This window comes from Bos indicus x Bos taurus, chromosome 24, assembly GCF_003369695.1.
Source record: "Bos indicus x Bos taurus breed Angus x Brahman F1 hybrid chromosome 24, Bos_hybrid_MaternalHap_v2.0, whole genome shotgun sequence".
NCBI classification, from domain to species: Eukaryota; Metazoa; Chordata; class Mammalia; order Artiodactyla; family Bovidae; genus Bos; species Bos indicus x Bos taurus.
In genome coordinates, this window is record NC_040099.1 from 20,620,777 (window position 1) to 20,636,409 (window position 15,633).

Sequence of the window (15,633 nt, forward strand, 5' to 3'; positions counted from 1 at the left end):
TTTGAGCATGCGTCACCTACTTCCAACAGAACCTTACTGACGAGCGGAGCTGGGATTTGACTTGGATCGGCCTGATTGAAAAGCCTGGGCTGTTAATCGTGATGTTACACTGTGTGGTGGGTGACTTAAGCCACAAAGACAAGTATATAACCATTCCTGAAAAAAAAACAAAACAAAAAGTGGGCACGAGCGTTCCGGCTCTGCTTTCATCAATGTCCCTGACAGCTGAGTCCAGAGTGTCCAACTGGAATCCCCTGTCATGCAATTTCTCTTTGAAGAGATAAACGGCTGGTAGAAAGATCTGAATTTAATAAGTCTTTGGGTGGCTTCAATTGATTTCAGTCTGTGATGGTGTCTCGATGACTTTGCCAGGACTTGGCTTTCTGGCAGGTCTTATGAAACTGAGGGCTGGGCCAGCCAGTTCTATGATAGCTGCTCCAAATGGTGTGGATTCCAGGGACCTCCTCAGTTCAGAGCTAATAACTAACACCATGGACTTTAAACTTGTGGTTTAATCATATAAATGTGAAAAAGGTCCCAAGAGAAAATGCTCACAGCTTTGAAAATTCTTTAGATTTTGCCGTTGGTGTCGGGCCAATTCTTTCTAAGCTGTTCACTCAGATTCACTCTGGAGCCGGATTTCTCAGACTCAGGACTCTGGATATCTGGGGTCAGATATGTCTTTGTTGTTGCGGTAGGGTGGGGGGGTGGGGAGCTGCAGCCTATTGTCCTATGCATTGTCGGATATTCAGCAGCATTCCTGGCTCCTTCCCAGTTCTGACAACCAAAAATATCTCCAGATACTACCACATGTCCCCTGAGAGCAAAAACCACTCCTGGCTGAGAATCATTGCTCTATAGGAACAGGTTCATTAGGATGGGCCCAAACTCAGTCCACTTAGGCTTATTCCAAAAAGACACATATTACCTGCAAAATACCGATTCACCGGTCTAATGAATTTGTATGCCTTTAAAATACAATCCAGCTTTGTCCTCAAAATTAGAGCCAGAGTTTTCAAACAGGCTCGGGCCTAAACCACCTCTTAAGATGAAATCCATATATGTTCAAAATTACTTTTAAAAGTCCTTTTGGAAGATACCACCTTGGAGATCCCACACCCGCCCTCAGAGTTCTGATAAGCCAGTTTTCACTGAGCTTCAGTGGAACGCTATAAGAAGTCCTGGGCTTAGAGTCACCGGCCACGTTCTCTCCAACTACAGGTTCTTGGACTCTTAAATCACACTGGGTGCAGTAAGCTGTTTAAACCACAAGAGACACATGAGATTCAAGAATGGCTCAAGAGAAAAACAGAGACAGAACAAGACACCTTTCCACTTTGAGGGTGGTTTGGTCCTGATGGAGCGTAACATGTAAAGGTGGTTATGGTGGTAAGAAACTCATTGTGGGGACTGGATACCCAAGAGTCTTGAGTGCCATGCAAGGTCTTAACTTCATGTTGTAGATGATGGAGAGCCACTAACGGGTTTTAAAATCATGGTATAGACATGATTTTTTTTGGGGGGGGGAGGGGATTGGGCTATAAGAAGAACCTGGGGAGGTGAGATATAGTAGAAGCTATAGAAATGGTCCAGATCAGGGATGGTTAAGATTGGACTGAAGCATTGACAACGGGGAGACAAGGGAGAGGGCTGATTTGAGGGAAAAGAGCACATCGACATTTGGTGATTGACTGGATGTAGGGGTAAGCATTAAGGGAGAAGTCGAAGTTACCTATCTGCTTCCAACTTAAATAAGGAGGCCAAGAGAAATGGTCTTAACCAGACAAGGACTGGGAGGTATGAGCAGATTTGTTAGTTTTATGGGGGAGAGATGAGGGACACCTCCCATCAAAATGCCCCTGACTGGTACTCAGTAAGTCTGAAGTGTCTAAGGCGTATTCAGATGGTGATGTCTAAGGAGGTTGGATACATGAGTCCTGAGCTCAGGAAGGCCACAGCTGGAGAGGCAGACACGGTGGATTTCAGCACTCGGCAGGTTGCTAAAAATCACAGATGGGCCTGTGAAGGTACAGGAGGTGTGGCGTGAACACAGGGAGTTGCTGGAGAAGGAATCCTGGAAAACTCTGACACCTAGGGGGCAGGTAGAAGAAGAGCTGGTAAGAAGATTGAGACAAAATGAGGACAAATGTGAGACAAGATGATGAAATCACAATGACAGAAGACGACCACGACATGAAAGCCCAGTAACACTTTCGAGTCTAGAGAGTTCTAGAAGAAAGACAGAGTTGCTGAACCTAGAAAGTCAACAAAAAGCTACTGGAACTTCCCAGTGTATCGGGTGGAGGTGGCTTCTTTAGAAGATCTCACAGCTTTGGAAAGCTCTAAAGATTTGTGGAACTCAGGAAAGGTCTTGAAAAAGCATCCTCTTAGGGGCTGGAAAACCAGTGTTTGATCATCCTGCCTCACTGCTGGTGTTATACCACTTTGTACAAATGCCTTGGGGGAGTGCGTGGGGGAAGGCAGGGGTATGGGGGAGGAGGGACGCTGGGGGGAAAGAGGGGAGATGGAGATGGCAGAGGAGAGAGCGAGGTCCTGAGCACAGATAAGGAGGCGAGAAGAAACCTGAGAGTTATTCCTCTTTGCTGTACCACACTGACTGAAGAAGGTCCACAGCCCCCACCCAGGGAGGCCTTCTGACTGTAGCTGTAAACACTTACCAAAGGCTTTCCCCTGGGATGAAAGGCACTCCTGTCTCTCCGGATGCCCTGGAGCATCTCCAGACGCACACAGCATCTGCTCCCCACTGGGCTTTATAGCTCCTGATACTCTTTCTTCTTGTCAAATAAGAACAAACAAGCCAACAGCTGTTTCAAACTTGGATTTTTTTGTTTACATTAAACAGTTTTTAGAATGAGAATTTGATGATAAAGGTTGGTTAAAAATCACTATAACCCCAACCTTGGAAACAATTCTCCATGGGTCTCTCATTTCTGGAGTCTTACAAGCAAAGCCACCATAGCCTTGATTCTGGATCATCCTTCTAAGGAGGTATGCACAGAAAACAGCCTTGTAAGACAGAGACAGTCTCCCTCTGGAACCAACCACTACTTGGTTTATCGCCCACTGTGAGCAAGATCACGTCTCCCTCTGGGATAAAGGGAAGATGCGCTAACTGCCCAATAAAGATTTGAGATCCTTCAACTCAGGGTTCCACTCAGTGTGTGCAGGTGTCACGTGGGCTTATTCACATCACCTTGTGGAAACTGCGACTTGCAGAAATGGCACAAATGCTGCTATCTTGGCTACTACTATCGCTGTGAGTAATAAAGTCCTTTGTTTCTGACCCAGGAGTTTCGTGTCTTCTGCCAACATCCATGAGATCATGGCGGGCTAACTTACTAGCTTTTAAGTAGGGTGAAGTCTCAGACCTTTGGCAGATATTGACGTCTATTTGTCATCTATGAGATTATCATGGCACTCATATAATATCCTGCTTTAACAACAGTCCCAATGCCACTCTGAGCCTTATCTTTACTTAAGTAAACTTCAGTAGGATTTATACTTTGCTTCAAAAAAACTTAGGACTATTTAATGTTTTATAAAATGGGACAAGAAGACATACTGCAGGCAACTGTCATTCTCTGTAAGAGGAAAAATGGGAAAGTATTATCTGTTCCTTTTTTTTTAGAAATGGAGAAATGGCAAGCAGAAAACTCCCATGATTCACAAAGGCTGTCAAATGTTCCCCAGCAGGCATAGCAGGCAGGGCCCTGGCCTTGCCCTTGGGTTGAGTCCCTGAGAGATTCTGTCTCATTGAACAAATGGCATTAAGTAGCAGCAGTCAGGTGAGGTGGGGCAGCCCTGAGTCACAGAACCACCAGGAATCTAGTTTCCTGCCAACTCACGAAATCCTGGACTGGAGGTGTCCAGAAGCTTTATGCAAGGGAACCAGCATGCATTAGGCTGATGATGGATGATATTCCATTGCTTCTGTGCCAGCTGGAAACAGGATGCCAGATGTTTCTGATCTCTACCCTGTGGACAGGGTAACCTAGGAGAGCACCTTTTTGCCTGAAGGACACCAAAAATATGTTACACAATGAAGGTAACAAAGATGCTCAGTCAGTGACTGGTAACGATGACAGTAGCCATAATGAATGAAAATGATGAAAAATGATGATTCACGGAAACAAATTGAACATTTCATGCCATTACTGTATGTCTATATTTTATTTCCAGGTGTGAAGATCAGAAGACTAGAAGAATTATCATATTTACCAGTACTGTAAATGCTTAGGGGCTTCCCGGGTAGCTCAACTGGTAAAGAATCCACCTGCAATGCAGGAGACCCTGGTTCTATTCCTGGGTCAAGAAGTTCTCCTGGAGAAAGGATAGGCTACCCACTCCAGTATTCTTGGGCTTCCCTGGTGGCTCAGCTGGTAAAGAATCTGCCTGCAAGGTGGGAGACCTAGGTTCTATTCATGGTTTAGAGAAAATATTAGTTTACCATGCCCATAATTTCTGTAAGTGCCTCTAGCTGAGTGCTGGTGAATAGGCCGTGACCACATAAGCCACATTTTATATCTCCAGCGCCAAAGAGTAAGACATTTGGAAATATGTAGGAATCAATTACAGGTAGAAAAAAAATCATACTGTTGAACGTATTTTTCCTTGACATAGAATTAATAGAGTATGGTAAATTTTTAAATGCATCTGTAACATGCTAGCTCTGTGTGTAAAATAAAAAGTACCGAGCTCAAAATAAGAAAAATAATCTAGCCATTATGTGTGCTTTCGTGGCTATATTAATGAGTGAAATCACCTTATCAACTCTTGACAGCATCTTCCTTCTCCTGGGGATGGTCATTTCTCTCATTTAGCCTCAGGGGGCACTCCGGTATTGGAGCCAGGGAGCCTGGGAAGAACACAGTTCTAGCCTCCAAGGAAGGCAGTTCAACCCCAGGACATCCTGCAGGGACCACCATCAAAACCTGGTTTCGAGATCAGCGATTTTCTCCACTTTGTTTCCATGAAATAGGTTACCAAGATCTGACACCCCTGGCCTAACAGTTTACCTTGCTGCACTGACTTCACTGTGGGCCTACAGATTATCTTTTTTTTTTTTCCTGGCCATATTAAGTGGCTTGCAGGATCTTAGTTCTCCAACCAGGGATTGAGCCCCAGGCCCTTGGAATTAAAAGTGCAGAGTCCTAAACACTGGACTGTCAGGGAGTTCCTAGATGATCATTGTTTTCAATCCTCAGAGTAATTTCCTTAAAGCCACATCGAAGAACTCCATTCCAAAAGAACGTTGCACCTTTTCTCTACCTAGTGTGGAAAACTTGTGTGTTTCCAGAGTCATCTCTGAAAGCTTTAAAATAACAGGAAACACATTTATTGGATAGATATTCTGATGGATACCATGAGGGCTCAGTGAAAATAGGGAAAGCATAATTCAAGCAATGGGACTTCCCTGGTGGGCCAGGGGATAAGACTCCGCCTGCCAATGCAGGCGACACAGGTTCAAACCCTGGCCGGGGAAGATCCCATATGCCTCGGAACAACTGAGCCCGCATACCACAACTACGGAGCCTGTGCTCTGGGGCCCGGAGACCACAACTACTGAAGCCCCGGTGCCCTACAGCCTGTGTTCCACAACGAGAGGAACACTGCAGTCAGAAGCCCTTGTATCGCAACGAAGAGAAGCCCCCGTCTCCTCAAGTAAAGAAAGCCGTGAAAGCCATCTCTGCAGCAATGAAGACCCAGTGCAGCCAGTAAGTAAATAAAATTTAAAAAATAACAATTAAAGCAATGGATGAAGAGAGCGGTCCTTCCATGGTTGCCTAAACTGGGGGCTAATCGTCTCCATTAATTAGAGCACAGCGCAAATGAGCGCACACAGGCCTGGCACTTTGTCACAAAGGAAAAATATTCAGATCATCACCACCAGTTTTAGGCACCACTGGGACAAACACCTGCTATGAACCACAAGAGGGCCAGATGGAAAAATAATTCAAGCACACAATGACTCGATGGTGGGAGCAGTGGCGTGATTTACACAAAAGTTACAGCAGATTTAGCTGGGAAGGTTTTTGGCTGAAAGATCTCACTAGACGCCACATAACGCTACAGGTATTTTACCATTAACTCTTCCCTCTTCGTAAATATATTTTGTAAGGGAAAAGGGAGGGAAAGCTTTAATGTTTTCATATATTCTGTTATCAAAAGAATTTACGTAAGAACTCACAGAGTGACCTTTAACCCTAAGGTATACATAATTCAGGAATAAATATTTGCTGTTCCTTTTTCTTTGTAAATGTAATTCTGAAATGTAGGTCACAATTTTGATAGATACTGGGGAGAGGGTTGTGAGGGGACGGCATGGGATTCTTGGGAGCATCACCACAGATACCATGGCACAATGAATGGCTGGGTTGGGAGTGAAACAGTGATCTTTACTCCCAGCATGGCACCAGCAAGATCTGAAGCACATCCCCATCTATCCGAGCCTCCGTGAAGTATGGATAAGAGCATCTCCCTTCCTTACTGAGATGCACCACAAGGTATTAAAGAGCAGCATTTGGAAGGAAGCAGCTAAGTGCTACAGAAATGAGAAATGAATTATTAGCACATGACCCCACAAGGATAAAGAACGAAAAAGCGAGTCAACCCCTGGCATGTTTGGACCATGTGCCAGGTGTTCGGTGCAAGACAAACATCTGGATGTGTGATTATATATTTTATTCTTCCCCCAGCTGTTGGAATATTCTAAATATTAGGGATCAGCAAAAAATTACTCTGAGCATTTGAAAACGGGGACCTGGTGAAAAGATGAGACCAGTAACCGGGACCTCGTGGAATGCTTCCAAGATAGTAACAAACCAGGAGAAGAAAAGCCCTTACGCCACACCTACTTTGTGTTCTGGTCCAAAGGCTCCAAATCCGAAAGATGCTTCATCAGTTCTCTTGAGAGCATCCTCCTACAGCCTTTTCTTCTTCTACACTTAGACTTTCCAATCGAATAACTCGGTTATATACTAGGACAAGGATGTTAGAACACTTTGCTGGCTCCAGCTGATTTGATGGATGATAATAACTTAATATATGATGGAAGTGTTTCTATAAGAGCCACTGCGTTTCCCCTCTCCCTAAGGAAAAAGGAAACACCAATGCTGTTCCGTTAATTTGTAACTGTGTCTAAATTCAAGTCCAATATTCCTTTTTCTGATGTAGATAACCATTTAGGGTGTGATTTCAGTCAAACATTTTCTTAGTCTCTGTTTACCCCTTCTCTGAAGAGGAAAATGACATTTGCTATTTATCTTTCTGAAAACATACTGAAATAACCTTCCACAAATGCATATTATGTACATACAAAATATTTCCTGTGTTCTGATTAAAGTTTAAAACACTCTCTTTTTAATTGGATAGGATGGCTTCAAGTTTGACTGACACTGGACAAAATACTCAGGGAACTGTCTTGGTTTTGCCACAAACATCAAATAGATTAAAAATCTCGAGGACAAACAGTATTTATAGATACTGACAATTCCTTCTTAGCTTGGGGCCATTCTGTACGTCACAGTTTGGACAAAACCCTTCTGTAAAGCGCTGGAGATAACAACTCTTAGAGTTAAAAGTATCCAGATTAAGTCCTGAACCACAGCTTGCAGGGGGAATATTTTTTATATGGCCTCTGGAAATACCACCATTTAGATAGAACAGTGATATCAGGCTGAGTTTGGAAAGCACACTGCTGTTACAGAGAAATCTGTTTTCCTGATTCCCGGAGTCTTAACATTTTAAGACCGACATTACTCATCTAGGACTGAGCCATCTGCCCAGGACAATCTTCCATGGCTCCAGGACCAGGAGTAACAGGACGTGATGGGGAGCTGGGATGGAACCAGCCCGCTCCAGGAGATTGAGCCCCAAGGCTCGGAGAGCCAGCAAAGAACTGGACAGACAAGATGGTTCAGTTACAGCCAGTTCTGCTGAGGTCATGGAGTCCTGCCTTGTTTAAATTAGACTTTACGCCATATTTAGTCAACCTTCCTAGAGTTAAAAGTTTAGTGTCTCCGCTGTCTTCAGTTGGCTAAGCCTACAGCAGGCTGTGAGCCATCACACTCGATTAAACCAAACCGTGCTGGCTGCAGGGTTAGTCAACATGCAGCGTTAGGCGCCTGTACCCGAGGACCATCCTCTCTGACAACGTGAAAGAAAACGGACCCACAATTTGCAGAGCCATCAGGAAATCTGCTGATGCTCCGAGGCTGCAGGGTACGATGGCACTGCTTTTCTCCAAATAAAGCTAAGACGACAGGCAGTTTCTCCAGGGAGAGCCTGTCTGTCTGCTTCTAACACAAGCATCTACACCCACCCCCATACCACAGGCCAGTCATCTTTACTATCTTCTTTTTTTCCTTCTTCAATATTTTACTTCTGTTTGCATGAGGTCCATGTTTCTTTGTTTGCTCTGGTTAATTTTACCCTCTATCAGTGTAACTTAAACCAGACCGACAGTTCCTACGGGAGGAGCAGAGCCAATAAATAGAGAACATGCAAATGACAGAGGAATTAATTAATCCTAACTTATTATCCTGTGAATTAGGATTAAATGTCAAAGTGAGTCTTATTTTCAGCATTCTCCCTTTCCAGTGATCATACACTGACAAGCTTTATAAATAATTTTGCTGTAGTAAGTGGCTTTGCAAACCCCTTGCTATTAGTGACAGCTCAGGTCACAGCCACCCCTGAAGCTTCCCATTAGCTGCCTGCCTCTCAGTATGAGTTTGCACGTTGGGATGGTTCCTGCTGCCTAGAAGCCTGTCTGATGTTAATTACCGCATCAGTTCCCCTCTCCTCTCCCTTCACTCACCTTGGGGATGCTGAGGCGTTCCTGGGGAGGAGGATGATACCGTGGGAACCTCCTGCGAGTCTAGAGATGAAGGGCTACGACCCAGGGGGGCGGGGGAGGCGGGGGCTGCCGGTGAGGTCAGGTCCAAGGAGAGGTCAGCTCTGCCCCGGCTCGCACTCCGGCTTCTCAGCTCCTTCTCATGCGCCTCAGCTGCCAACTGCTCCAAGTATTTGTATCTGAAAGTTAAATTCCAAAGGGTTTCCGTAAAAAGAAAGAGGAGCCCGTGGCTGGTGCTTGTTTATGGATGAAACACCTGCAGAGTGAGCTGGTTTCCTGATGCAAAGAGCACAGCGCAGGGCTGGCTGGAGGGCCCGTCTGCCAAAAACACCCAGCAAAGCCAAGATGCTAATGATTAAAAATCCTGCATCATTCATAACCAAACAAATTGGGGGAAGTGGTAACATCACAGTCTCCAGATACCAGATCACTGCTGCAGAATCCTAGTTTGCTCTATTAGGAAACATTTGTGCAAACAAGCCAAACAGCAATAATGACCATCAAAAAAGCCCCAACAGTGACAGCTGAAAACCACACGCCCTCAGAGCTCACAGCTGTGAAATGGGAGGGTGCCTTGGTGCAGCAGACAGGAACAATGCCCCAAAATACCAAAAGGTTGTTGGATGAAGCCTTCCCTGGATTTCTGAACCTGCCTCAACGCTAACAGCAATGTGACTGGAATTCACTTTGTTCTCTCCGTGTCGACCATGGAAAGTTTTTTATATTCTAAAATATTTCTGAGTAGGACTCAGACATCCAATAGCTTGGCCCTGACGTCACATATAGTTTATTCATCAAAGTCAGTTTAAAAGAACAAAGATACATCTGTTTTGCATTTCAGGCAGGCAGAACCCACTAACTGTTTATTAAGACCAGCTACCAATCATATTCCTCATAGAGTGCTTTATAGATCAGACCAAAATAACTCTGAAATATGTGCCTCTTCCAGATGTCTGCTAATTTTACCCATCATTATTTGTTCAGGAATAAATTCATGAACTCAGCTGTAGCAGGTTTTTGACTATCATGTGTGCGTGCATGCTAAGTTGATTCAGTGGTGTCTGACTCTTTTGCAATCCTATGGACTCTCGCCCACCAGACTCCTCCGTCCATGGGATTCTCCAGGCAAGAATACTGGAGTGAGTTGCTATGCCCAACTTCAGGGAAGCTTCCTGATCTAGGGATCAAACCCACGTCTCCGATGTCTCTTGCATTGGCAGGCGGGTTCTTTACCACCGGCGCCACCTGGGAAACCTCTTTTGACTATCATACCCACCACAAAACTTTGCAAATGCTTATTCCAGACCCTCACTCACATCCACCTAAACTCACTGCTTCAGTTACTTCCCAAGGGCAAGCCCCCGGCCCTAGACCCTGTAGCCCCTACCCAGACACTGCACACACGGCGCTCTTACTTCAGCTGGATAAGAAAGGCAGAGCACACACATTGAACCTTTTAAAAGAATGCCTTTAGAAAGCACACATTTCTTCATCCACCCTTTAGGGGGCGTGGCTCCCAGGTCTGCAGTCATCACAGCTCTCCCGCCAGGCCCCGGGACAGGCTCACACGCGCATCTTCCCCAGGGGGGGCCTGTCCTGACCACCACAGCTGGAAGTGATCTTGCCCTTGCCTCTGAACTCATGTCAGATATGTAGCCCATTCAACTCAGATGGCATTTTACATTTACTGACTGGCATATTTAGTCATCTTTTCACATGTGTATGTCTGTTTTCAACAAGCAGATGATAGGACTTTTTGAGAACAGGAAGATCACCATCCTCAGTTCTTTCCCTGGGCGCCATGCATTCATGGGCTGATGGGAAGGAGGCAAAGAACCCTCCAGGAGCAGCCCACGTGCTCTCATCTCCCTGCGGCCCAGGGCGCCAGAGGGCAGGGCCATGGATTTCACCTTCTTGCGGAGTGAGCTTACTTTCCTGGTGACTCTCTGCTAAAACGCATGATGTGGATCTGCATTTACAAATGTCTGTCTGATGGTTAACAGGGTGAAACTCGACCCAGAAAGAAAGCTTTAGAGACTCTGGACTTTCCTTGCCAACAACGTCATCTCTCAAAAAGTAGGAAAAGTACCATAAAGGAGATATTTCTGAAGTTAATGCAGATGGGCCCCAAAAAAACTACCAGGTGGTGAAAGTGACAGGAATCATGGAAGACAGTGGTCTTGAGGGCAAGTGTCGGGGCCTGTATTTTATTATGAAAGGGCTGGGGGCAAATGGAAGGCCAGGAAGGCTGGGAGGCCAGGAGATCACATTACGGGCCCACGTGTCCCCATGTGGAGTCCAAGTGGCAAGGGCAGGGGGCAGGAGGAATCCAGGGCAAACAAGAGGGTCTGGACATGTCCCAGAGATGGGGATCCTAGAGGAGGGAAGCCATGCTCTAGCAAAATCAGGGAGAGAAGTAATGAAGCCCCACACAGAAGGCTTCAGGCCAGGAGGACAACCCATCACCAACCTCCATTTCTGCCAGCCCCACCCTAGCCTCTCTGGTCCCCTCCCTGTGGGAAGCCAGGCTGGTAGCTAAGTGCTGGCAGCCAAAGGGTTCACCCCATTTTCAGGGGGGACCCCAGGGGGTCCAGGGTCTGGATAGACTTCTCAAAGACTATTCCTGTGCACTTCTTGGCTCATGGATGTCACCCCTGAGGATCCCTGAGACAGGCAGAGGGGACGAGTCAGGGGTTTAATCTGACTTGTTTTTAAGATCTTTAGATGACAGACAAAAATGGCAGGATTTAGGGTTAAGGGGTCAGTTCTATAGACAAAGAGTGCTGGAGGCTAGTTGCACAAAAATGTGAATGTATTTAACACTACTGGATTATACATTTTAAAATGGTTAAAACAGTAAGTTATATGTTATGTACACTTTTCCACAATTAACATTAAAACACGGCAGAGGTGGGGAGGCCCAAGTGTCAAGAGCCGCTATGTTTCTGTATTCCTGCGATGGGTGGAGTGGTGATGGGCATGCTTGGGGAGCGCCAGGCTACCCAGCGTGGAGACCTTCAAGCTCGGCAACCTCTCCTGCCCCATGGACACCTCTGGCAAAACCTGGGGAGGAAGCTGGACCTCTATCCCGACCTTCCCTGCGAGAGTGATCTAAGTGGTGCTCGATCCTAGGAGCCCCCCAGCCCATTTGATGATGGTCACGCCTCGGCTGCCTAGCAACACTGCCTCCAATCAACAGATTCTGATGTAGCCTCCTAGGAACAAAGTACTTGGTTTCTATCAACAGACTATGCCCCCGACTCAAAATACTTTTCATTTTGCCTACCCTCGTTGAAACATTCTCATTATCTTGCCTCTGTCCAATCTAATTCATTTATCTTTTCATTATTTATTAAATATTCTGTTGAGTGCCTGTCATGTGCTAAAAACTAAAAGCACTCAGTTCAGTCAGCTCAGTTGCTCAGTCGTGTCCGACTCTTTATGACCCTATGAACTGCAGCACGCCAGACTTCCCTGTCCATTACAAACTCCCAGAGCTTGCTCAAATCTAAATTATTAAATCTCTAGTAGGCACTAGAAACCCTGCATGACTTTTCACTGCACCTACTTACTAATGACTCTTCCTGCCACCCAAGTGCTTGGAAATTCTCCCTTAAACCAAAACCTGGCTCCCTCTAACTTCTAGTCTGTCCTCAGATCATGTTCAGAATCCGCTCTTATTGCTTCAGGATCACTGTGATGCATGATTTCCCAAATCCTTGCCCAGTCCCAGCCGTCCCCTTTGCACTCTGTCCTCAGAACCTCTGCTTCCCATAAGGCACCTCCTCTCCAAGTCCTGCCAGCTCCCTCAGACCACTCTCACCCTGACCTCCATCCCAACCCAACGATTCCCAGCCCAGATCTCATTCCTTATGACCCCTAAAAAAGAATCATTCATGAACATCAAGTCAATCAATATCAGACAGAGACTTTCTTATAAATACTTACAAAAAATTAGAAATAGACCAGACAGAGACTTACTCTGGATCTGCACCATTATCAATAAAACAGCTTACCTAAAATTATGGAATGGGATGACATGAAATTTTAAAATTAAAAATCAAACCAAATTTGTATGCATGGCCATTACCCCTCAAAATAGCAAAATGACATTCATCTCATTATACTAGGTTATATGAACCTCAAAACCTCTCTGCTGTGAGTCTGGCTGTCTTTTCTGAGTCATGGGACCAAACAAACATGCCTGGCTCCACCCTGAAAGAGTTAACAGATGGAGTTCTCTTCCATGTCTCTTTCCACCTCTGATCTCCATTAGTTTTCCCATCCATTCCCAAGTTCCATTATAACTTGGAAATCTTATCTTTTCCTGGCTTACCAGGAACTCCCAACTGCTTTCCAACAAGGGATGAAAGTATATCTCCCTCACTTCCATCTTTACCAGGTAATTCAAACAGCCAACTAACCAGGAAAAGTGGCTGGTCCAAATCAAAGGAAAACACTTGGCTGCTTCCCCAAATCTCAGGTAAACAGAAAGGCAGGCTGTACAGAAAGAACCCCACATGGGGCCATGGAGAACCCGATCCCACACCAGTTAAGAAGACCCAGGGTGGTGGGTGGTGTCGGGGAGAGAGTGGAGGCCAGAGAAGAGGAGTAGAAACCTCCTCTGCGTGAGTTTTCCAGGTAAGTGATGCTCTACTTCAGGGGAAAGAGTAGTAAATAATATGCAGAATGAGGCAGCCCTCAGCAATTTGGAAAAAACTAGATTCCAGTCTGAACCAGCTCAGATCTTGATGCACACAGTACCTGGTCTTCTCTCCAGGAGCTTTAAAGTCTTGCCTGTACAGATACAACATGACTGTCAAGTTGTCCAAAAGCTCAAAAAAGTTCAGAGTCCAGAGGGAAAGCTAAAAGATACAACTTGATTTCTTTTTTAAGATTTTTTTTTTTATGTGAACCATTTTTTTTTTTTTAGTCTTTATTGAATTTGTTATAATTTTGCTTCTGTTTTATGTTCTGGTCTCTCGGTCATGAGGCACATGAGATCCTAGCTCCCTGACCATGGATCGAACCCATACCTCCTGCATTAGAAGGTGGAGTCTTAACCACTAGACTAGCAAGGGAGTCCTAAAATTTGATTTCTTAAACCAGGGTATATGTCATGTCCTCCAGTGTAACAAAAAACAAAAAACAGGTACTTACTAGAGTTTCTTTACCAGCATCTTTTACTATAAATTTGCTGGCCACAACTGGTTATCAGGATGGCAATAATCTAATAGAACACTGGAATTAAAGTAATGCCATGGTTTTGTTTATGAGGCCGACGTAAGCATCTAACTTTTAATTGAACACAGACAGTCTCCACTCTTCCCTGTCTGAGACTGTCCTGATCTATTTAGCTGATGGTGTCTAAAAAAAATTAGCACAATTCCACTTTTTATTGGCATAGTTCAGAGACTGATTGGTTCCGGACTGGCTCTGGTATGAGCCCAGCCTTTCCAGTCTCTCTGTGCAGTAACCCCCACCTGGTGGTAGAGGGAATAACTGCAGGCTGCACAGCTGTTCAGTCGCACAGTTGGGTCTGATCTTTGTGACCCATGGACTGTAGCAAGCCAGGCCTCCCTGTCCCTCACCATCTCCCTAAGTTTGCCCAAGTTCATGTCCATTGCATCTGTGATGCCATCCAACCATCTTATCCTCTGACAACCTCTTCTCCTTCTGTCCTCAATCTCCCAGCATCAGGGACTTTTCCAATGAATTAGCTGTTTGCATCAGATGACCAACATACTGGAGTTTCAGCTTCAGCATCAGTCCTTCCAATGAGAATTCAGGGTTGATTTTCCTTACGATTGACTGGTTTGATCTCACTGCTGTCCAAAGGACTCTCAGGAGTCTTTTCCAGCACCACAGTTCAAAGGCATCAATTCTTTGGCACTCTGCTTTCTTTACGGTCCAGCTCTCACAACTGTACAGCTGGACAGTTGTGTCCAGCTAGGGGTAAACTTGCCTTTTGCTGGTCTACTTCCAAAAACAATTTCCTCTGCTTATCTAAGTTTACCAGACACTGAATATATTAACTTGATATGGTTTAAAGGTATCCAAAGTATGTTGCCATTGAAATGAACAAACTGGTTTAACAGCTTAAATATTTTAAAGCTGTTGGTTCTTTTGCTCCTTTATTCAATTGTTGGTTGTTGGTTAGTTGCTAAGTCATGTCTGACTCTTTGCAACCCCATGGACTGTAGCCCACCAGGCTGAGCCTGGGAATCTCTAGGCAAGAATACTGGAGCGGGTTGCCATTTCCTTCTCCATGGGATCTTCCCAACCCAGGGATCAAACCCATGTCTCCTGCATTGCTGGCAGGTTCTTTACCACTGAGCTACCAGGGAAGCCTCATTTATTCAATACATTCTTCCTAAGTGTCTGCTACCTGCAAGCCCTATGGCAGGCACTGGGACACCCAGGAAAACCAGGTATGGTTCCTGCCATGCAGGAACTGAGTACAGTTCAGCAAGGGGATGGGTAAGTGGTCAGGCACCTCCAGGGAGAATCTTGGGAGGGTCTGGCACCCTAGCTAGTGCCTGGCATAGTGTGTGGGCTCAAATATTTGTTGAAGAAATGCTGAACAAATGACTTGGAAACACACAGGAGGGACACCTAACCCAGGCTCAACAGTGGTAGTAAAAAGACATTTAAAATATATACCACATGTCAATAAGCTAAACTATATGTTTATTTGGAGAAGAGTTTTGGAGGAACAGACACATATATCTCACACCATGATGGCACTAAATAATTAA

General features: G+C 45.2%; 1 protein-coding gene across 10 annotated transcripts in view; it reads right to left on the reverse strand.

Annotated features, from left to right (window-relative positions):
* Positions 1–15,633, reverse strand: part of FHOD3 (formin homology 2 domain containing 3) — a 521,961-nt gene that overhangs the window by 87,462 nt on the left and 418,866 nt on the right. For all 10 annotated transcript variants that reach the window (XM_027526407.1, XM_027526417.1, XM_027526409.1 and 7 more), the window contains one exon: positions 8,840–9,054. In XM_027526407.1, coding sequence (XP_027382208.1) covers positions 8,840–9,054 — 215 coding nt within the window. The remainder of the gene's footprint in view (positions 1–8,839; positions 9,055–15,633) is intronic.